This window comes from Calonectris borealis, chromosome 6 (genome assembly GCF_964195595.1).
Source record: "Calonectris borealis chromosome 6, bCalBor7.hap1.2, whole genome shotgun sequence".
Taxonomy (NCBI): Eukaryota; Metazoa; Chordata; class Aves; order Procellariiformes; family Procellariidae; genus Calonectris; species Calonectris borealis.
In genome coordinates this window covers 17,151,062-17,174,609 of record NC_134317.1, presented here as the reverse complement: position 1 = coordinate 17,174,609, position 23,548 = coordinate 17,151,062, and the positions used below count along the sequence as shown (strand labels likewise).

General features: G+C 52.6%; 1 protein-coding gene across 1 annotated transcript in view; it reads right to left on the bottom strand.

The window, feature by feature from the left end:
• The window catches only part of IGFBP2 (insulin like growth factor binding protein 2), a 64,351-nt gene extending 43,698 nt beyond the window's left edge, over window positions 1–20,653 (bottom strand). The window contains exon 1 of the mRNA XM_075152945.1: window positions 20,251–20,653. Within this exon, the coding sequence (XP_075009046.1) occupies window positions 20,251–20,653 (403 nt within the window). The remainder of the gene's footprint in view (window positions 1–20,250) is intronic.
• Between the last annotated feature and the right edge of the window lie 2,895 nt (window positions 20,654–23,548).

The following is a 23,548-nucleotide window of genomic DNA, read 5'->3' as shown; positions in this document are numbered from 1 at the left end:
GGTTTCCACGGCCCCCGCTAAGACCCACCAGCTCCATGCATTCAGCGCCGAGCATCCCGGCCACAGCCTGGCAGGGAGCAGCTCTTTGTGCCAGGGCAGGATTGGGCCCTGCATGATACAGCTACAGTGGGCAAAGGCATTACCTCCCCGCCAGTGGTTACAGCCCTTGAAACCAAAACAGAGAGCAGTTTTAGACCCAAAAATCAGGCCACAAGGTGCAGAGCAGACACCTCAGCTGCTCTGCCACTGCTGCCAGAGGGGAGGCTGGTAGGGATGCAGTAACATCAGGCTGCAGGAGAGTCACCGGTTTTCTCTTTTTTTTTTGGAAAGCAAAAAAGTGAACAAGTTATTTCTACAGCACTGAGAGGCAAGCCTGCCGGTCCAGCCTCAGCAGCATTCCTGCCTAGCTCGGCTTGTTTACCACCAATAAAAAGCCCATTAGTTGCACAATGCGCCTGTTAAAAATAGCTCCAAAAAAATCATCACTGGCAAATTAGTAAGACATCAGGACGCGCAGACACCTCAGCATGGTGTTATGGAAACCACAGAGGAGTCAGACTTCCCTCAGGAGCTTTTCCGAAGGAAGATGAGCCCGGAGATTTCTCTCGAGTGGACCCAGCTAATGCAAAGGGCTCATCCAGCCAACCAGCCTGGAGTTTCCCATCAGGTGACTTCCAGAGAAAGTAAACTCACCGGCTCAAATGCTGCTGGTTTGTGTCAGTGCTAATGAGAGCGTAAGGTCCCCCTCACACAGGGGTGGCCAGCGGAAGAGGCTGCGATGCCCCAGAGCTTCCCCAAAACTTCACATCCCTGCCCAGGGTCTGATACAGCAGCAGCAACGAGTGCTGACTCAGCACATCCCCCTCCCTGGCCACCCAAGGACCCTGCTTTAAAAGCATCGCCGGTATAAACCCAAAAGGAGGCAGGGGGGAAATCATAAACTGCCCTCCTTCATGGACCAGACACTCCTCAGCAGCCTCCTATGGGCACTGCTGGCACAAGGAGAAAGCCCTACATTTTTCCCACACATCTTAACAACTGCTGTAAAGAAATACCCAGCTCCCAGCCCAGTCCCTGACCAAATGAAACAAAACTTTGCCTCGCCACCTGCCCCGCACACCATTACTCTCCAGCTAAGGAGCGCACAGCAGCACAGCTCAGACCTTCCAGGCAGGGCTTAGAGTGCCTTTTCTGATCATTGCCCCCAAATTTGTGCAATTCAGAGGTCACTGCGAAGCTGACCCAGGGGTTCACACAGGCAGTGGGAACAGTGGAGGCACGGCCTGGCTTCCCACAACCCTCCTTGAGCACCCAGAGCCAAGAGTGAGAGGTAGAGTAAGTTTGGGAAGGTGCTGCCCTGTGAGTCGTGGGCAGAAGAGACAAGCGGGTTTACAGTACTGTCCCTCTTCACACCCCCCTCTAGAGACTGAGCAATCCTGGGAGCTGCTCTAAACTCAAGACCAGTGCTGCTTTTTCTCTTGAGCCCAGCCAACTTACGCAGAAGCTGCCCCAGCCGAGCAGCCCAAATCCCTAGCATCACCTCCAACCCCACCATTAACTAGTTAAAAAAAAGTAAGATACCACTTTGCAAGGATACACGCTAACACAGTGGGGTGTTAGGGGACCTAATACAACCCCCACAACAGTGGGGTGTCTGCAGCTCCTCTGCAGTTAGGGTGTTTCTGCCTTTCCTCCACATGAGCACTCACAATCCCTTCCACAAGCCCAGCCATCCCTCTCTCCAGCCCCTCAAGAGGAAGCTCCTTTGGGAATGTACGAAGCAGAGCTACACATTGATGACACTGCATTTATGAAATAGGATGAAGATCCCCTTCTGCTCCCAATGTGGTAAGAGGGCCCTTCAAAAGCAGCTGCAAATATCCAAGGTGGTGATTTAGACTTGGTTTTCACAAGAGGAAACTTTCTCTCCCCTTGCCCACACAGGACAGCAAATATATTTTTCAGACACGCACCATATCCTCTAGATTTCTAAGAATGAAAGTGTGGCCACACAAGCAGGTGAGCAAGCATTGTGCTAAATCCTGGCTGAAAATACAATCTCTGGATATAAGAAATAAAGCATCCATCAGCACAGAGGGTCCACAGTATCTGCATTACTGCTGTTACTAACAATTCTCCTACAGAGAGACCGAACACTGAAAATTCCCAGGCAGGACCCAAATGCCACACCAGAAACACTCGCCATCCTCATATCAGAGGACAACAGATGGCAAAACACACCTAACAGACTTACATGCAGCCTCTCAGCCTGGGAAGGAGAAACAAACAGCCAGCCTCCCTGCCTACCCCCACCTAACATTTAAATTCAGGTGGGACTTGATGGAGACAACAGAGGGATAAGAGCTACAACCAAATTAGTAGTTAGCCAGTGTTTGGGCTGGGATGATGAAGATGCTCAGCTGCTTCAACTGTGATCATCTCCAGCTGGAAACAGGTGAGAGCTGCTCCCCTTGCAGGGTCTCTATTTCTGAAACCAGCATTACTACCCTCAGGAACAGCTTTCCCACTGCCAACAAGCCGCTTCCACAATGAGTAAACCAGTAACGCCACTGAGGTTACACCAAGGAAGAGTTTGGCCTGTTAAGATCCCTACCAGAAGGAGCTTCTTCAAACTGAGTCACCAAACTGCAGTGTGCTCTGAACGCCTCGCAGGGATGGGGGTGGACGTGGCTGCCTCAGAACAAGCCGCAGCAGCGCTTTGCTGGACCACTCTCCGCATGGAGACCTCATCGGCCATGGCTTGTGCTGGAGTGCCACCACCTCCAGCCCCGCTGGAGTTATGTATTCCCACATCATTTCAACTAAATCGCTTATGTCAGGGTTTCTCAAGATGCTAACTCCATCCTGAGGATGCTTAAAATCAGACCCAAACCTCGATGGCCAGTGAGCTGCTCCGCGCTCATCCCTGAGGCATCTGATGCATCTGATGCATCCAAAACAATTTTGGGGGAGAGGGCAGGAGGGGCGACTCCGCTCCAGCAGATTTCGTGCCGGATAGAGTATCGCATCGTCTGCGCCGCTGTAACACGACGCCGACGAGGTACCGCCAGCCCTGCCACTGCGAGGCAGCGAGCCAGCACAAACACCACGTCGGGTGCTCCGGTTGGTTCGACAGCAATGCAACCGCGTCCTCGGGCCGGATCCAGACCACGGCCTGCCAGCCGAGCCGGACACACACATCTCTGGTGCCGATGGCCACGGAAACCGAGCTTCAGTTTGCCCTCGTTAAGCTGTTTTTGGGTGCAGCGCTGCCCTCTGAGCAGGCGCAGGGGAGGTGGGGGTAACAAGCCCCGGGAGTTTGCAATAAAGGGGATCTGTGTGGCTGGCGAGTGCGAGGTCTCCTGGGAACGGCCCTTTTACTGGGCTCCAGATGCTGCGGAGTGATTGCTTATATGAAGGCGGGGGAGGCCTCTTTACTGTTTCTCATTTCCTCCTTTTTTGCTCCCCCCCCCCCCCCCCCGCCCCGATTTCCTGGTTTTGTTCAGAAGCACAAGAGAGTCATTCATCATTTTTCTTCCAGCACAAGGAGCGCTCTCACCTCCCCCTCACCCCTAAATCCCTCCCCACCAGAAAAGGGCACGCGTTCGCCAGCCAAAAAGGCTCGCAGCAGGGAAGGCAAAGCTCCCCGGCTCCCACAAACAGCTCCGGCACAAAGGGCCACATTCTCAGCTGGGTTCAGTGGGTGCCAGCCCCCAAAGGGTGAAGGCCAAAACTCAATGACAGCAGAAACGCTAAGTCAGAAAACGGAGATCAGCGGTGGAGGAAAGCAATTTGCACCGGTTTGAATTATGGGCGACGCAAAGCAGAGAGGAATTTGCATGCTGAGGAGACAGACAGCGCCTCAGGTAACCGGAAAAAAAGAGCTAAGAGATGAAGGTCCGCATCCGTCTCAGCCCACGTGCCCTGATGGTCACTCGACTTGCCGAAACCTGGGAAAACTTTCCTTGTGGAGTTGTCCCCCCACACTCTGGAAACTGGACGGGCACCGGTCCAAGTGCAGTCCAGGCGCTGGATCTGCACCGCTCTACATGACAGCAAACCACCAGCTTTGGGATGGGCTTCCAGGAAAGCCCCGTTCGGTTTGCAGGAGGCGGGAAAAGGGGTGGCTACAGATGCAGACATTTAACCCATCTGGAGGGTCAACGACACACCCAGGAAAACCTCATTGTAGGGCTTTGCTCCAAAGCCCACTTGGGTTCACAGTCACACTGCTCTCTCCATAGCTTCTTGATGGCCTTCTCCTTGCGCCATCTTGGAGGGAGAGCGCCAGGACTAAAACATCTCAGTACAGCTGCAACGGAAGAGAATGTCTCTCCAAATGCCCTTGAGAAAGAAAGCGAGCAGGAAAACCTCAAAGTAGTTCAAATTCTTGCACACATTTTTATAAAGCAACTGTGCGTTTGTGTGAAAACCAGGACTGTGCAAACACTTAGGGTCTGTTTGGGGCCTTTTGGTTTGCCTGATGACCCGGAAAAAAGGAAATACAACCGGACATATAAAAAATGTTCCAGGTTTTGGTGTTGTTTGGGTTTAATCACAGCAATAACAGTCAAAAAGGTCTGCTTATGGTCAAGCCCAAGGCTTCTTTTGGTCCTTTTAGAAGGAAAAGAAATAGAAGATTGTGGTAAGTACTGGGGCTGGTTGGGTGGAGGGGAGCCTGCGTACTAGCAGCTCCACCGAGGAGGTACAATTTCAGCAAGAACTGGAAGAGCAATGAAAACACAAGCCATCAAGAGCCCGACCATTTGGGGCTAAACTCTTCCACAGCCAGGGATCCTGGGGCTCCTGCAGCTGCGGCTCAGGAGGCTCACCAAGCCAAGCGGGATCGCTGCACTCCTCCAGTCTCTCCCCCAAACACCACCAGTTGCTTACGTGAACTGAAATGCCATCATTTGGCAATACCCAAGTGTTACAGTGCAGGAGCCCAGACAGCCTGTGTTCACGTCTCGGGCAAAGGAAGAGTTTGGGGTCACTTTTTGCACATCCTGGGTCACTGGGTAAACTGGTGGCGTGCTCTTCGGGGACACTTTTGAGAGTCTGGCTGTCCCTTTGCTTTCTTTGAAAATGTTCAAATGGGAAACTATTTTTGCTGCTGGTGTCCCTCAACATCTTTGCAAGCTTGTTTTGAGGTTCCTTTGTGCTCCCAAGGAGAAATGCCATTATTTCAAAGTTACCTGTATAAAACCTTAGGTTTTGCTTTTTTTTTTTTTTTAAATGGTTTGGCAGCCAAACTGAAACGATCAGCCCCAAGCAGGAATCAACATGTGGACTCCATCGTACTCCAAACCCAGAGCGTGTCACCTCCACGGCTCCCAGAGGTGCTCAGGCAGAGCTCTGCGCCTGACCCTCCCACCCCGGCGGGATAGCCCCTGACGGCTCCTCTCTCTGGAGCAAACGGCAGGTTTCAGCAGGTCTTCACCGAGCCAGACAGGTCAAAATGAGCCTGCCAGCACCCCGCTGAAAATATGCAAAGTAAATCTGAGAGCAGGCATGGGGACAGAAGGTGAGGCTGGCAGAAATGCAGCAAGAGAAAACAAGAGGAAGAAAGAGAGCGCAGCACTTTAGAGCAGGAAAAAAATAAACTTGCTGACCAAAGAAATGCAATGGGGAAAATGTACAGGGCTCTAGGGAAAAAAAACAGCAGCAAAGGAAGAAGGCAAGAGGGGCTGGGATGAACATGCTGGTCTGAATGCACGTGGTCAGCATAGGTATAATGGTGCATATTTTCTTCTCCACACCCAGAGGGCCCCCAAAAGCCTTTTGCAAATCAGGACCAAGCTCTTGACTTCTCCTGGGTGCAGCAGCTGCTGGATCATTCCTTAGCCGTCGGGCGCTCTCATCACACAAAAGTCCAGGCTTCTGCTATTGGAAAGAATATTAAAATAAACTCCAAAAATTCCCAGGGGATTTTGCATTGGAAAACACTTTTCAGTGTTTCCCTCACCCTGGCATCTTCAAACTAGGCGACGTGTGGCACCATCATAGTTTCTGTAGTGTTCATCACTGGAGCAACTAGCAGGCTGTTCAGTCTAAGAAATTTGCTCTCTGGAGACACAATCCCATCACTGGGTCTTCCAGGACCAAAGGATAAGTATCCCCAAGAACAACACACCCAGTGGCACCTGCCTCAGCTTCCCTGACTTCCAGGTGGGGCTTTCCATGGTGCAGTAGAGCCAAACGCAGGTGCCCAGGGCCAGGCTGTGCCTGAGGCAGCAGACCCACAGTCGGGGAGGGATGAGATTAATCACACGAATAACAAAAAGCCGGATGCCAGCCCCCACCCCACGCAGCTCAGACGGCAGCACAGGGGATGCGGGAGGGAAGTGAGTGGGCTCAAAACCCAGACAAGCTCCCAAATGAGGCCAGACTTACCCTATTCCAGCTACAGACCTGCATCTTGGCCTTCACAAGGGCCAGGAAAAGTCCTGCGCATTCTCTTTAGAAAGGAGCACAACAGTGAAAAGCCCCCAGTAGGAGAGTTTTCCTTTCAGCCTGACCTGGACCGTCCTGTGTATCCACCGCAAGGGCACGGCCACCGGGAGCCAGCTCGCCCGCTCGGGGAGGAGAAAAGGGAAGTTAATTTTTGCAGCCAAAAGAAAATAGGGAGTTCTTTTCAGATGGCAGGAATATAACCGTGATGTTTAGTCACTTGCTATTTCTGTTTCTCGGGTATGTCTCTCCACAGGAAAGCCCTGCACAGAAGTCTCTCCAGGCAGCATTGCAACATGTGTTTGCCCAAACTTTGGTGTCTAAACCCCCTCCAAGGTCACCACACCAGCTCCTTGGGGAGCCGCAGGGTTTTCGGGGAGATTCAGTCTCGTACGCTCTGCGTGTTGGCTGCCTTAAAACAGATGCATGTGTCTAGCTGGAAAAAGAGCAAACGCGCAACCCTGGCCTAAGGCCGCTCAGGGTCTGACTCTCCAGCTGAAAACAGCAAAGCCCCGCTCTCCCCGCGACACGCGCGCCAGGACGGGACGACAGCGCTGCGCTGCACCAGCCCCTGCGCTGCACCAGCCCCTGCGCTGCACCAGCCCCTGCGCTGCACGAGGCCGGGTTCGGAGCGGAGAACCAACACCGCGTCTCCGGCTCTGAAGTGCAGCCGTTCACCACCATCATGATGGGGAATTTGCATTTGCTCCACGTTGAGCTATGACGGTGAGCAACCCTACCTCATGGCATCGCTCCCGCAACGGAGCTAGCAACCCCAGCTGAACTCCCCAGCTCCATCACGGGGACAGAATCTGATTTGCAATGTCCTGCCAGTCTGGAGGGATGGGTTGTGGCTACGTGCCCTCCAGGCACTGTGCATATGTCCACGGGTCGGCGAGAGGAGAGCAACCCAGCTCGGGGTTACTCCAGTACAGGGCAGAGCGCACACCTTGCACAACACGCCCCGGGTACCGGCGTCAGGCAGTCAGCCCAGCTCAGGTCACGCTGCTGACACCGCTCAGCCACGATTTCAGGGATTTCCAAAGCACAGCCCAGTCTGCCGGCTGCTCACAGAGGTACCTGCTTCGTTGTGTTACCACACTCATTGCAGTCTCGCATTGCAGACGCTTTCTGCCACACAGCCTGAAGTCCCACCCACTCACAGCTCTTTCATGGACAAAATTGTGGGAACTACCCCCATTAAAAAAGTTTCCTAAATCTGATGGAGTGCACAGTGGACTGCTTCGAGAGAAGAGCTGCAAAAGCTTGCTGCAGACGCTGCAGAGTTTCTCAGGCTGTAATTTATCTGGCAGTGGGCAGCCCACAGTGGGTTGTAAACACTCCCACAGGAGTACTCACACACTCAACACTGAGCTCGATGTCAGTCTTGAACATGGGTAACGATGACGGGAGACAAACAAGATGCATGATTTAACTGCCAAAAATGCAGCTTCATCACGGGATGCCATGGAGGGGATATGCATTCAATTCACTATTCCCACATAGGCAGGGAAAAATAAAACAGAAGAACTGGAGGGAGAAAAAAAAAAAAGAAACACAGACTCAGTTAAATATTTATAGGGGGCCGCTGCATTTCAATCGCAAGCAGTTTTTTAGGTCAGCTGAGACATTTCAGCTCTGCTAGGGCAGATCAGTTCCAGGGGACAGGACACTGCCAACAACCACAACCCAGAGGCTGAACTCTCCTAGCACGTAACTCAGGGAAAAAGCAGACCTGGGCAGGGTTGTGCGTCCACTGGGCACAGCCCAAGTGATGGGACCTCCCTCCTCGCCATGGCTGCTGCTCCTGGACGGATGAGGTGGTGGGAGATGGGAGCAAACTGGATTCATAAGAGCAACCCTAAATTGGTCTTGTCCATGGAGATGTTCCTATCCCAAAGCCTCAAGACACTGCAGTGATATAGACAGCCAAGGGTTTGCTTGCCTCCCCCACTGCTTGAAGCCCCACTGCTAGAAGTCAGGAGGGCCGCTCATCCAACGAAGAAGGTACCTCTGTGAGCAGCCGGCAGACTGGGCTGTGTTTTGGAAATCCCTGAAATCTCAGGCTGAGCAGTGTTGGCAGCGTGATGGGTTTCCATAGCACTGTTCCCACCTCGCAAGGCTCACTCCATACTCTTTTCATAAATTTCCAATTTGTGCACCGCTGGCTACCACCTAAGGCAGGATTATGGGCTTGATGGACCTTTGGCCAGGTTGGTCTGCTGCCCAGTCATATCTGCACTGCCCAAGCGCTTTCAGCGTGGTCTGAATTTGCAAAGGTCGGTTTCAGCACATGCAGGACCAGCCTAACGGCCAGGGGTCAAGGTTACAAATCCTTGAAACCAGCCTGATAAAAAGAATAAACAGAAAAATGAAGGAAAGCAATAACTGAAATCAATAACAAACATTATTAGAAAGACGGAAGCTTTCCAACTGTCTGAGATTAGAGGAATCTATGTCTGCATTATCATTTTTTACTCTTTTTACCAGGCACATTTTGTTAATGCTGAAAATTTTGTGTTTCAGCCCTTTGTCAGCTCAGCTGGCCTTAGTCCCTGCAGGATGGGAGTCACAACTCTCAAGAGGGCTGAGCACCAACCAAACCACGCTTTGTGCAGTGGGACCTGCAGGAACTTTACCACCTCCCTGGTCAGCTTTGCCATGTCGAACTCACTTCATCCAAAACAAGGGGAAAAAAAGGCAAACAAGTCAAGCCCTGGTTCTCAAAGGTGAGGCTGAGCAGAAAGGAGGGGTTAGACTCAAAAGGAGACCCCCCTGTCCAAACACAAGTATCTGAAGCAATATTCGTAAAGCAAACACTGGAATGACCAGCAAGCAGCACGCATTTTGCACACCTGCCCCTTACCAGCAAGCAAATCTCAAGACAATGTCAGCACTTCTAAAAAGGGATTAAAATAAAACCACACTGAGTCCACGGACAACCTTTGTTTAAAAAGCCACGAGAGAGGCGATAAGTTTCTACAGGCTGACTCCCCACAAACGTAAGCAAGGGAAAGTTATCAGCTCTGGGCTCCCAAAATATTTACTTAATCTAATGTTATTCTGGCTGCTTTCAAGTAGACCTTTCCAAAGTCCCATGCTGTCATTTTTTTTATGGCATACCCTTGACCAAAACTCAGAGCACCTTTTCCCAAGGGTATTTCCAAGCACTTTACTACCATAGAAGCAAACAGTGTCCTTGCAAGGTAGGAACAGTGCTATGGAAACCCATCCCATGCGGGAGAGGAGGCTGAAGGTGTGCAGCCTCCACTGTGCAACATCCAAGGGTCAGATCTGAACACTGCATCAAACTGAAACTGTGGGAGTAAGTAAGAAATCTAGATGAATGGCTTAAGCTGAGCAGGGACCAAGAGGCTGAGAGAAGACACCCTTCTGGAGCAGGCTGGGGCGTTTTAGTGGCTGCAATTGATGTAAAACGTGGGTTTAGATCTCATCTGGCCAAAAGCCACAGCTTGGGAAGCACGTCTGGTGGAGGATGTCGGTATACTCTGTGTGTTTCCTCACAAAGGCTTGGGATACCAGCTTTTATTTTTAGTACTATTTTCATTTCTTCATGTAATGAGTTCAGTGTTTCAGGCAGCCCTGGAGGAGCAGGAAGGACATGTCCCGTAATAAAACTAATTAATTCATGTGGAATTTCTAGCCATTATTGTGAAAGTGGCCAAATTCCTCACTCCTGAAAAGCTGCCAAAATGGCCATTAATCTGGCTGTGGTCACGAGCAGGATTCCTGTGGCCTCCTGCAACAGCCGGCCGGCCCCCGGGACAGAGACTGCAGAAACCAAAGTGGATGTTGTTATTTCCTCACACCGACTCCCATAGCCCGCGTTTTACTAAACAAGACAGTTGCCTCAGAGGGCTCCATGCCAAATTCCTCCCAGTGCCCCCAGACCAAGCATGCCCCAGTCACGTGCAGAGAGGTCCAGACCTCCAAAATCAGCCCACATCAGAGTGTTCAGCATTATTCAAAGCTCTGCGGACCAACCTGCCCAGCCTTGGCGATGCTCTCAGTGACAGGTGCCCTGCAGGGACCAGGGTACCGTATTTGTCCTGGAGACATCAGAAGCTGTATTCCCACCACCCAGCTGGGCGTGCGAGGAGGCTGCGCTTTTCGGGTCCCATCTGCAGGCAGTGGGAAGCTGGGCTCCTCCACAGAGAAATTCCAGGCAAGAATCTCATCGACCGAAATCCCTCAATAATGCACAAGAATTAATGGAATCTGTCTCACTCCCTGCGAGCTGGGGGTGACAGGGTCTGCAGGGTCTGGCAGGGAAAAAAAGCACGGAATAAACTTATTTTAGTCACTAAAATCGACAACAACAAAATGTCTCAGAATACCCACAGGGAGCTGACCTGTTGTGTAAGAAAGCACCGTTTTGCCATAGTCTTGTTTTTCTCCCCCAGTTCTGGACTGCTCCTTAAATTCAGTGATGGGTTAGAGGGTTCGCCTATAATAGCACCTCTAGTGCTGTTCCACCATCCAGTCCCAGGAATGGACATATTCCCTGAACACCACTAGAAACCCAGACCTTCTGCCCCAAATGTCCTGTGTAATGGACTATCTGTAACAACCTGGATTTCTAACAGCCTAAACAAAATCCTCCCAAAACCAGCTCTGCACAAGCTGTGGAGGCAGCACTGTTCACCACGGCCAAAGGAAGAGGTCCCCTACCATGGCCACCCATTGCCTTAGGCCTCCTCATCCCAGATTCCATCATGGCAGATGATTTACCTGTCCATTCACAGCACAGTCAGATCAAGACGGTGCAGCAGTGATTTCCCTGCCATCAATCAATCATCATCAATCCAGTTTATGTGATGTTCAGAAGAAAGGAAAAGTGCCCTCTATACATCAGGGATTGTACCAAATTCATGGCCCTTGGTTAGCGGTGGGTACTATGCTAGAAAAAGAACAGCTGTTGGAGCCCAGTAGTGCAGATAGGAAGAAGGTTCCACCACAGGAGTGTTGTCCTTGACCAGTTGGACTAAGAGATGCCTTGCCAGAGCCTGGGATGAAGCCTGGAGCAATTCTTCCAAACTTCAGAAAGCAGTGGTAAGACTTGTTATAGTGTTATCACTCAGCATTTTCCTTGCACTGGTTCAGCCGCGAAGCAGCTACCATGTGGAGGGTGGATTGCAGCACCCCTGACAAGCGCCCCAAGAAGCAACAGATATTCACCAAGGTAACTGGAATTTGTCTTTAGCAAAGGCACTGCAGGGTGAGCAAGGAGGACCAGGAGGATCAGAAAACAGCCATGGAAAGCCCCGGGGCTGTTGGGTTAGCCTCACTGCTAACAGAAACACCGTGGTGGCCAATCACCCCAACCCTACAACCCCCATACCAAACTCTCCCGGTGGCCAGGACCCAGAGGACACAAACGAGGCACCTTGGGGAGCCCCCAGGCCAGGCACCCCAGATTATCCACAGCCTCAGTAGCTCCACATCCCTGCTGGGGCTACGGGGCAGAGTCCCAGCACCAGCCCTGGGCTCCAATGGTGCCGGAGGATGGAGTCCCGCGCCAGCCACCCCTCCCGCTCTTCCTCCTCGTGCCATTCCTCTTCGCTAAACCTGAGTTCCTCTCCCCGTTTCTGCTTGCTTTTGAAGTGCCAGATGAAACAGCACCAGATGGAGGCGAGCCGCTCGCCCGCTGAAAGCAACGGGAGACGAGCGTTTCCACATGGGCTGTGTGGGAGGGCTGCCATCGCGCCGGTCGCAAACCCTGCGTCTCCCCCCGGCTCAGCTCACAGCCGAACGGCATGCCGAGTGCCACAGGCAAAACCTCCTGGATTCAAACAGAAAATGACCCCCAAGCAACTTTCCAGATGTAAAAAAAGGTCAGATTCTGGCCAGTTTCACTACTTCTGCTCTTCTGCCTTCACTGGGGCCGCTCAGGATCTGTGCTGCTCCCCTCGAGAGCAAAATTTGGGACTTCTAATATACAGGGCACTCCCTACCCTACTGGAGACAGGTCACACTGCAGGACACACACCTGATCTTTGGAGGTACCAAAAAGGTCTTGGAGGACACCCAAAATCACAAAAACACCTTCAACAACTCACTGCACCCACCAGTCCCCCCAGACTGAACAGCAAGCACTCCTGGGACGTGGACATCAGGTGCCCACCCTTTTCTAGTTCTAAAACAGCAAGAGGAAAACATGTGAACATTATCAGACAACCTCCTCACCAAGCCAAGAGAAGTCCATTACCATGGACTGGGTCTTCTACAACTAGCCAGAAGAGCTGAGAAGAGACTGCCCTGGCTGAACTCTGAAAAGCAAGATCTTACAGGGAAATCTTGCTGTGGTCTCAAGCAGAAGTACTGGGCAAGGCTTAATGTTCCCTACATTATAGGACTACGGGATTCTCCCGTAGACAACACCATGGAAGTGACTGCAACAGCACGTCACTGCTGTAGGTATCTTGCATCACTTGGCTACAAGGACAAGCTGCAAGGAGGCACAAAAACTCCTCTCTAAAATTGCCTCCAGCAAATAAGATGTTGGAGACGCTATTAATTTCAAGAGCAGAGCATTAGAAATCCCCTCATCCCACCTGCGCTGGTTTATCTGCAGAAGATTGTAAGGAAAAGCAGGGATTTCAACACGGTCCAATTCCCACCAGCGCTTTGTGTCACTCTCAATTACAGTCCAGAATGAAATACCAAGAAATCGTTCCTTGCGGCCGGCAGAATTAATGGGATCTTTGACTACAGAGAGCACCAGGCAGTGAACTTGTTCCCTTACCAGCCAAGAGGCACAGTGCAGCTTTCTTCAGAATAAAAGCTGCAATGTCAAAGGATAGTTTAAGGCTTATAAAAGTGACCTGATGTTTCCCAGTATTCCAGTCCATAAGAAAGGCACGTGATTACTGACCCTTTCCTTTCTAAAACAATTTATTTCTACCACAAGCTGATGCAGCAAGAGACTTTCTCTTCCCTCTGGTATCTAGCTAAACTACGTGTGGGGCAAAACAGAGAACAGAAGACGATCAATAATGCAGTTACATCAAGCTGTCAAATGCTGGGCTGCAGCAAAGCTCCGATAACTGTGCACTAACCCCTTTCTCTTAAGCCTTTGTCCAGGATAACCACCACATCACGTTCACTTGTAATTAGATCTCAACTCACATGCTTAATGAGGTCACACTCGGCCAGTTCGTGAATGAGAAACACCTCCCAGCTTGCTGGCAGTGGCTGCTGAAGGTGGGCAAGGATGTTTCAGTCAGAGACTCGGTCTGCTGATGGTAGTTTGTCTTTGTGGAAACAATAATAAAACTGGATTTGCAATCTGCTAAACTGGCAGAAAACTCAGAAAAGTGAAGATTTTGTTGGGTTAACTGCCTGTCATGGCTCACCCAGGGTCCAGACAAGGACCAAGACCTGTATGATGGAGCACAAGGATGCGCACAAGGACAGGGAGGGAGGAGGGCACAACTGCCACGAGATCAGCTCAGCAGGAATGAAAGGCAGCCAAGAATAATCCGCACAACATGTTAGGACCCCAGCAAGGGGGGACTCCTTCTCTCCTGAGTCCACACCAGGAGCATGCACCATGGCTGGCCTCCAAATCACATCGCACACTCGGCATCCGTGAAGCAGCATGTTGTTGCATGGCACACAGCAAAGGGACATGTATGTGCTGCTAAAGGACACCCTCAAAAGCGGTCACACATGCGCTGATTCAGGCAGCACCTCCCCAAGGAAAAGCCGGGGTGAAGATGGGTGGAAGCAATAGTGGAAGCGCATGCAATGGCAACGGCTTTGCATCCCTCTGATACAGAAGGAGCCTGCTAAGCAGCCACCGGATCGAAGTTACGTATTTCATCCTGATTCAAGGAAAGAAGCCAGGAATTCTTACACCTGGAAACTCAGTACACCACCAAGCTCTACCCTCCTCCTGTGACAGAAATGCTTTAAAAGCATCTTTACATTTTACCTTGACCATCTTCTTACTCTGTCTGCCCAATGCAAAAGACCCTCCCTGAAGGAATCGGAGCCTCAGCAGGGAAGGCAGCTGTGACCATGCTCAGAAAGCTGGAATTGCCCAATCCAAGCAGAAACACAAAAATCCACCAGGAAAAACTGCTGTTCCTCCCAGGTCGCTAATGCTGAACAGGTGACCAGGAAAAACAGGTACGGGAGTGCTGCTGGCCACTGGGATGAAACCCTGCCTTCACAATCCAGTCGTGTTTGCAGGTAACAGTGACAGCCGCCCATCGGGCAGATAAATTAGCCCCAGCTAATACTGCAGCCAGGTCTAGTACAGAGCCATACACAAACACACCTCTTGCATTCCAGTTTTCACTGTTTTGCCTCCTGAATTGTTTATCTCGGCTCAATTCCTGGATGTGGATAAAACAAACGACATGGACTTTCTCACAGATGGGGCTTCTTGCTGTTCCCTTGACAAATACCATGCTCAGCGAGTATGAGCCTGAAACCCAGAGGAAAGGAAACAACTGCAAAGGGCAAGAAGGAAACGGATCATTTGCCAAGGGACAGCATGAAAACACATTTCTCCTTTGGGTGAGAGCCTTGAAATCTTCCCAGGCTTCCCCTTCCCTCCAAACCACCATTTTCACATCACCATCACCCCTCCTACAGCAAACTCAAGTGGGACTGGGGCAGGGGGTAGCATTATTTTCAAGAAGCTGCTCCACAAGGTGTTATTTATTGTCTTAATACTTAAAGATGACAGCCAGCCCAGGGCCTGACCAGGTTAGCTCTTGCCCAGACACAGCTACCACGAAGGAGCTTGGACACCTGGTCCACCTACTGGCAAAACCCCAGAGGCAGCAAGGACAGATGAGCTGTGTGGTTTTTTTTCATTCACGTATCATCCTTAGAGCTGTTTTTAATTGCATTTAACTTTTAATAATTTCTTTCATGGCAAGGAGCTCTGCAGACATTCGGTTTAGCCTGGGCAGAGCCGCTGTAGTGGCCGTGGACATATTAACATGCTCCTGTGGATTTGGTTCTTGCAGGTGGCTTCTATGATGTCTAGTAATGTCCAAGCTTGCATAGGCCAGGCTGAATGCCTGGTTGCAGCACTTGTAACTAACCTCCCTCTTGCTCATGTGCTTCTGCCTCAAAAGGCGTCTAGCACGGGGCGAGGGAGACACTTGTAGCCTGGCTCTCCTCTCCCCTTCACCCACTTTTTAGCAACACGGTGCCTTCAGGACCTCCACTGCTGTGCTAGATCTGGCCAACTTGACTGACAGGCTCAGAAGTTGTGGGGGCAGAAGGGCAGATACACACATGCACATGCAGATCATGACGGATGCTTCATTTCCTTATAAAAGCAGGAGAAAAGCAGAAGTCTTCCTGGCAAGTCAGTGGACGTGAAAAATGCACTCACAGCATTACTGGCATGGTTTTCAAGTTGCTGTTAAAATTCCACTTATATTATGCTACCTCCAACCTCAGAGTCCTCTGTGTTTTGGAGCAATATATTAAGCTGTCTTTTAGCAGCTGCCTGCCAAGGGGAAATGGAGGTTTTGACATTTGACCCATAAGGAAGGATGTGTGGCATTTGGGGCTACCCAAATAAGGATTTTAGTTGGATGCTAAAACGAGCTGTGTTTTTAACAGTTAACTATTTTGACACTGTTTTTGTGTCATGGGAGTTCAAAGTGGAGTCCCTGACCAGGTGAATGAGGCAACCCCATCCCTGCAAGTTCAAGTTTGCCTGGGGCCGCGTTCTTTGCACAGCTCTCTTTCCATTTGGAAAGGTTACTTTGCACTGGCATGGACTAAAAAAAACATACTTGTTTTAATAAAAAAGTGAGATTCCAAAGCAGGACTTAATAGCCAGCAGTGGGTTCAGAGGCAGATCCCGCTGAATTAGTACAAATATCCCAACAACAAAATAAAACAATACTACAAACCCAACTGACTTGCACTGGCAAAGGGGAAAAAAAAATTCCCTTAACTGGTCATCTTTGAACAGTGGCACGAGAGCCTTTTTTTTCAGAGTAGAAAAAGTTTTATTCCTAGGACCTTGTTTCCATTAGGAGAAACCAGATGTTCTTCAGCTATTCTCATAAGTCGGGTAAGACAGTTTAGGACATTTGCTGACATGGCCATGATCTGCCCTGTTCCACCTCCTAGCACAAGTTCCCACCTTGGAGCAGCACTGGCACCCTGCTGCACCTTGAGCCAGTGCAGGTCATTGACCTGACAGAAAACCATTGACTTGTTTCCTGGGACCAGCTTTGTGCTGGTCCTTTGTTAGCTCCTGAGCCAGCCTACTCTGGCACAAGGTGAGCGCTAAACCCAGCAGAAGGAAGGAAGAGGGATGGTGCAGCTGAGAGCTGGACAAGACCACACAAGCCCCCAATTCCAGTTTGCCATGGCCAAAGCGGAAGGCAGCATTCCCACCCTCCGGCTGAGATTGGAGAGATTGAGAGACCCCAACGCTACCTGAAACATCTCTCAAAGTACGTTGTGTCTCCAGGACCCATTTGGTTCTGGGCTGCCCTAGACCTGCTTGGAGAAAAGGTGGCTGTTGGGGACTGGGACGTTATCTGCCAGGACACAGACTCCTAACACGACATGCAGACAGTCCTCACTCTGTGCGCAAAACAGCGTGCCGATCTCGCGGAGGTGCTGAGAGAATAAACATACTCGAGACTGGCAGGAACTCTCCGCGAGCTCCACGCGCACGATAACAACCTTCTGTCCCCAGTTCAGGCGGTTTCAGTCAGCAGTACGTAAAGTTTGTTACGCGATGACCTGAAATGAACTGTAGAACAGTGTGGTCCAGTGGCATCAAAACTATTTCGGAGGCCCTGATCCCTGGAGGTGCTGAGCCTCCGTCTCGCTCCCACCATCGGTGGGAGTTCGTGCGCTCGCCTCCCCGGGGAGGGGGGTAGAAGTTCTCAGCCTGATTTCCACAGACTGCTGCTATTTTGTTCCAACATTCCCAACATCTTCAAAATACCCAAAGCCTCTTGTGCAATGAGCAACATCCCCTGCTTCCTAGCTACATGGTGGTTTATGTTACTTTCCGCCTACAACCATTTCAGGATTGGCTTTACAGACCTAAGTGGAAGACTAAACAATGCTGGAGCCACAGCAGGAGAATTTGCAGAGTTTTATTCCTTGTTTCATTTGGGCAATCCTTTTGCCTCTCATCAGGGACAAAAAAACTTGCCAACCTCTTAATTTAGGAATAGCACGAGCTCTGCATTCCAGCCCTGAATCAGCCAAAGGAGCCTTTTCAAGCTGGAAAGGGGAAAAAGGGCAAATACCTTTAAGCACATTTAAAAAGAAAAAAAAAAAAAAGCCTCAACACCTGCCTTTTGCAGGCAAAAACCTGCTCTCGGAGCACTCTTGAAACTAGCTTGACATCAGCATTTGAAAGGGAATTCCAATCCCTGCTCTTTCGGGTGCCAGACTGCTTTCCCTGTCACTGCTTTAAACGAAAAGCAAACTCTCCCTCGTATATGTTTTGCAGGCACGCTGCAGATGGAAGCGACAAGTGAGTCTGAAGAGAAGAGTATCAAGCGAAGCTGGCAGATTCGGGTTTTGTTTTTGTTGTGGATTTGGTTGCTTTGGTTTGGTTTTTTTTTTTCTAATGGCTACAACAACCTGTTAAAAGTTTTGTAATCTGAAGAAAGCAAACCCTTTTCTGGATGTCCAAGCTCCTCTGCCAAGACATGCTCGACTGTGAATATTCCAGCTGCATGTTTCACATCATGCTGGTTAAGGATGTGCCAGTATTTTTATTATTCACCCCCTATGGACATTACAGAGCACCACATACATTAAAGTGTTCTTAAACTGTGCTATTTATGTGTGTGTGTATTACACACAGAGATACGGTCAAATAAATCACATCCATTGTAAAGGAATAAAGATAATAAAATCAAGCAAAATACCCAGAGAAGTAACATAATTCTGAAATAAAGTCCATAAAAGCAAAAAAAGCAGCATTAACTCAGAAAATCACCTCTCAAGCCATCACTGCAATGCTCTCCGCCCCCCCCAACTTCTTGTAAAAGCATAAGCCTGGAAGTCAGCGCCAGATTCCTTAAATCTAAATGCCCTTGGCTTCTTCTGGAGAGTGTAAAATTCACTCCCTTGACACTCATATTCTGTAGTCAAGCAAGATTTCACATCAACGTGTCCTCCAGACTCCCGGCTCTCCGCAGCCCTGCGCAGCTGGGCAAAGGAGGGGGAACAGGAGTGGGGACCGCAGCAGTCGCAGCCTAGGTGCACGGAAGCAGCAACTTGCAACGTGCAAAGTTTTCCCTGCTGCTGGTTCTTCTTCACTCCCCTCTCCCCACCTCTCCCCCTCGAGCGGAGCAGCGTGCGCAGGTACCCGGAGCAGCGTGCGCAGGTACCCGGAGCAGCGTGCGCAGGTACCCGGAGCAGCGTGTGCAGGTACCCGGCTGCGCGCCCATCCTCCCGGGGAGCGAAGCCGAGAGGTACAGCCCGGTTCAGAGCGCTTTTAAATAAAGCCTCAACAAGCGGGAAGGGACAGAATTCAAAGTCGTGCTGCTGAACTAGTTATGCAAACAGGGTCAGAGCCCCAGTTGTAGCCAGAGGAGCAAAACCGGCAAGGAGGCATAAGTCAAGGAGGGGTGATTTCAAAGGAGAAAGTGCTGGTTTCTACCCCCAGACCTGATTCGGCAATTTTCAACATCCCACGGAAAGGGAAAGAGCTTGCGGCCGATCGCAAGGGAGAGGAGGCGTTAATAAAACCAAGCTCTGCTGTATGGGCATCCCCAGGAGCGCTCCCTCCCACAGCAATCGCAGCAACAGGTCAGGAGCCTGTTGGCGTCCCCGTCCTCAGGGCTATGCCCTCGGGGGATGCTCCTCTTCCCACGGCACCCAGTGCCTGGACCAGGGGGGCCAGAGGGGCCAAGACCCCCACGGGAGCTGGCAGCGGCCACCCCAGAGCTCCAAGGTGGGCTCTGCTGGGAAGGCAGCCATAGGAACGGGCTCCCCATATAGCAGGGCCCCTGCAGTCCCTCAGCCACCCCCTTCCCACCAGGCAGCACATGGTTCTCCCACACCGCCTCTCCCCGTATCTTTGGGGTATCTGTCGCCCTCCAGGGTGATTTTACTCCCCCACCAAACCCAAATCTGAACCTCCACTTCTGCTCCCCGAAGGACTCCCCCTCCCCTCAGCTGCATCTCCCCAAACTTCACCCTTCTCTGCCCCCATGGGTTCTCTCCTCTAGAAGACCCCAGCCTCCACCCTGCCCCCCGGGGTAGTCCCTGCATTCCCCCCCGCGTTACACCGCACCCCTGGGGTTCCTGCCCCGTGCCAAGGAAACCTCTCTAACCCCCGGGGTAGCTGCACCCCCAAATATCCCATTTTCCCCACACCCCCAGAAATGCACTCACGCTCCTTCTCCCCTTCCAGCGCCCCTCTCACTCCTGCCCCCTCTGTCCCTCCGTGGACTCTCTCTCTCCTCTCCCGCAGGGATCCCCCTTCTCTGCCCTCCCGAGGGGTCCCTCTGCCCCGGGAGGATGCCCTTTAGGTCACCCTTTAGGATCCCTTTGTCCCCTGGACGTGCCGGTGCCCCGCTGCCCCGGCGCTGACCCCGGCGCTCGGTCCCGGGTGCGCAGTGCCCGGTGCCCGGAGCGCGGTGCACAGTACCCCGTCCCCGGCACCAGGTCGCCGGCCCCCGCTCTCGCTGCGCGGTGCCCGGTCCCCAGCACGCCGCGCAGGGCGCTCGGTGCCCCGTCCTCGGTGCGCGGCTCTCCGTGCGCCGTGCCCGACCCGCGGTCCCTGGTGCCGGCTGCGCGGTGCCGGCCGCTGCTCACCTGCGGGGCGCTCGGCGCTGGCGCCGTACTCGGCCGTGTCGCGGCGGCGGGCGCAGGTGCCCTGCCCCTGCACCAGGGCTTGGAGGGGCAGCTCGGCGCCGGGGTCGGGGTAGCAGCGCAAGCCGGCGGCGCAGCGCGGGGTGTAGACGCCGCACGCCTCGGCCTCCAGGCGGGCGCACACCGGGCAGCAGCCGCAGCCCGGCTCCCGCACCAGCTCGGGGCAGGGCGGGCGGGCGGCCGGGGGGCAGGCGGCCAGGCGCTCCGCCGTGCAGGGCGGGCAGCGGAACAGCACCTCGGGCAGCGCCGGCCCCGCCAGCGCCAGCGCCGCCGCCGCCGCCGCCACCAGCAGCCGCGGCCAGGCGGCCCGCGCCGCGCCGCCGCGACCGACCCCGCCGAGCGCCATGGCGGGACTGACGGGCGGCGGGGCCGGCAGGTGGACACGCCGCTCGGCCCCCCGGCGGCGCGGCGCGGCGCGGAGAGGAGCGGAGCCGAGCGGCGCGGCACGGCACGGCACGGCACGGCGCGGCTCGGCGCGGAGCGGGGCCGGGCGCGCCGCGGCGCCGCCGGGTCCTAGAGCCGCCCCCGCGCCGCCCCCCCCACCCCGCTGCCCCGGAGGGGAGAGGGGGGTACCCCAAAGGGGCGAGGGGATCAGCCCCAGAGGGGGCCGGGGGCTGCCGCACAGGAGGTTGGGGATGCCCCGAGGAGGAAATGGGGGGACTGACCAACACGGGGCGAGGGCCTGCTGCGGTGGGAGTCAGGGTCTGCCCCACGGGGGATGGGGAACTGCCTCGCAAGGAGGTTGGGGTCTGCCCCGCTGGGCAGAGCGGGGCCAAACCCAGAGGGAATCGAGGCCAGCCCCAGAGGGGGGTTGGGGCCTGACCCACAGAGACCCCTAGCACAGAGAGGGGTGGAGAGCCTACCTCACAAGAGAGTTGGGGTCCTGCCCCACAGGGACACCCAGTGCTGGGGGGGAACTGGGTGATCTACACACCCCCAGAGAGAGACGAGAAGGGGGCTCGGGGGCAGGTGGGGGCCCACTCTCACCCCGCTGTCCCAGAAGTGCCAGGCCAGGCATGAGCAGCCACGTTTCGGGACAGGTGCCACCATGGGGATGGGGCGGCAAAACCTGGGCTCAGGGACAGTCCCGCCATCCAGCCCCCCACCAAATGCTGGGCCTGGGAGCCACCCTGCCTCCATGGGAGCAGGACCCTGAAGTTGGGTGAGCCCCCTTGGAGACCCAGGGCTCCGTGCCCATAGGCCTGCCTGCATCTCCAGCCTGGCTCCCCACAGGGCATATACACCCGCAGACCAAAGCCATCTGCAGCAGGCTCAGCGCCTCCCCTGCAGCACTGCCCTGCGAGGGTGCCCGAAAGCAGGGGTACAACCAGGGGTGCAGGGGCAGAGCTCTCCAGGCTTTGGGGTTTTGGTGTGAAAAACCCATTTCAAACCCTATCACGCTCTTCTCCCTGCTGCCCGACTGTCACGGGCTACGCAGAGGATTTTAAGTACAAGGGGTATTACATAGAGGTGACTTTTTCTCACTCATAAAAAATAATAATAACAAAGCCAAGGGAATGCAACTGAGCTAATGAAGCTGGAAAACTCGGTTAGTATCGTTGTGGGGTTGTATGGGTAAAGTCAGGCACTGAGGCAGCCTGAGTTCCCTCAGCCGTGGGAATGTCAGCTTTGGGGCACTTAAAGTTAACGTTTGCCGCTGTAGTTTTTTGTTGCTTTGGTTTTGTTTTCTTCAAATTAAGAAAAATGCAAAATGCTGCTGTTGATGATTCGCGCAGCACAACTTTCGGCACAGGATTACTCATGGCCCTGGAGTTATACAACAACATGTTTGTTTGTGGGATCGACGAGCGCAGGGTGGGACGACGGTCTGCGCTGTTCAGCACGCTCTGTGAAATCCCTGTGATACATCCCGGGACCGAGCACGCAGTCCCATCCCGGTCCCTGGGTCTTCCCAAGCAATAACTCGGGTTTTACAAGAGTTTAATCAAGCATGGTCCCTTTCTCTGGCTGCCCATCACGCCGTGGATACGTCGTCGTGGAAGAGCTGCCCATTTGCTTTACTTTTTAAGACGTACCGTTGCTTGTTTGCACATCGCTCAAGCTGGGCGGTGATTTTAACCATCCCCGTTTCACTTCCGGAGGAATCCAGTTAGTTTTGGGATCCCTGTGGCAGCAGCACTCATTGCTGCTTGCAGCACTCATTGCTCTGAGTGTAGGGGACTCCGAAACTCCAAGCCAACAAAATGTTCCCCTGAAATTAGAAGCAAATAACGAAGATATTTTTATTCCACGTCACGTTACAAAATCCCTTTTTGTATTACAGAACCCAAATTTTAGCCTGAGTGACTCAAGGAAGGCTCTTCAAGAAGACAAAAATATATATATGTAGAAAAAAGCCCAGCACAGACTTTGCATTCGTTACTCCCACAAATCGCACAGTGGGAAAACGGGATGCACAGCCCTGCACACAAGCAGCCCCTCAAAAGCCTCCCTTTAAAACAGATTTGCCATCAGATGTTCAATAGAAAATGGAGCGAATTATTTTCACCGCACACTCATGACTTCTCGGGGATGGGGGGAAGGAGGCTCTCGGTACCTTTTTTATGATCTGCCGTTGACTTCACTAATGACTCACATTTGGTTCCAATGAGATATTTTCATATGACTAATGAATCTATATTTGGAGGCGTAAGAGGGTTTGGCTAATTATCTGTTGCAGTCAGTTAAATATTCCGAGTATTCAAAGTAGGTTTTCTTCCAGTGGCAAATGTTATGCCCCCACGGTCTGTCTTCTCCTGGTGCTTTAAAAGCAGCCCAGCACTTAGACTCGTACCAAGCTGACATCTGGGTTTCTGCATGTGTAAGCACAAGAGATGGCCTGAACTTAATTATACAGCGAACCAATCCTGCATTTTTTAGGTGGCCAATAGGTCATTCCCCAAGGGACGATTTAAACCCGATTTTTCAACACGCACTTGATGCTTGCAGCGGCCCGTTTTGCTGGGGGCATTTACTGGGGTGCCATTAATAACTCCTGGCAGGGGCAAATTCCTTATGAGCACTGTTGTGTAGGCTGCTTGTGCACAAATCATTTTTCCACAGGGAGGGCTCGAAATCTGATGAGAGAAGGGAAGGGAGAGAGGAGGGGGGAGGGAAGGGGCTCCGTCGGCTCAGCTGCCTGAATTGCAGGAGGACATTAAACATAATGATCCTGGAGGGAAAGAAACCGAACGCAGCTCAGATGTGGGAACGAGCCAGGATTTCCTGTTCATATGCCTCT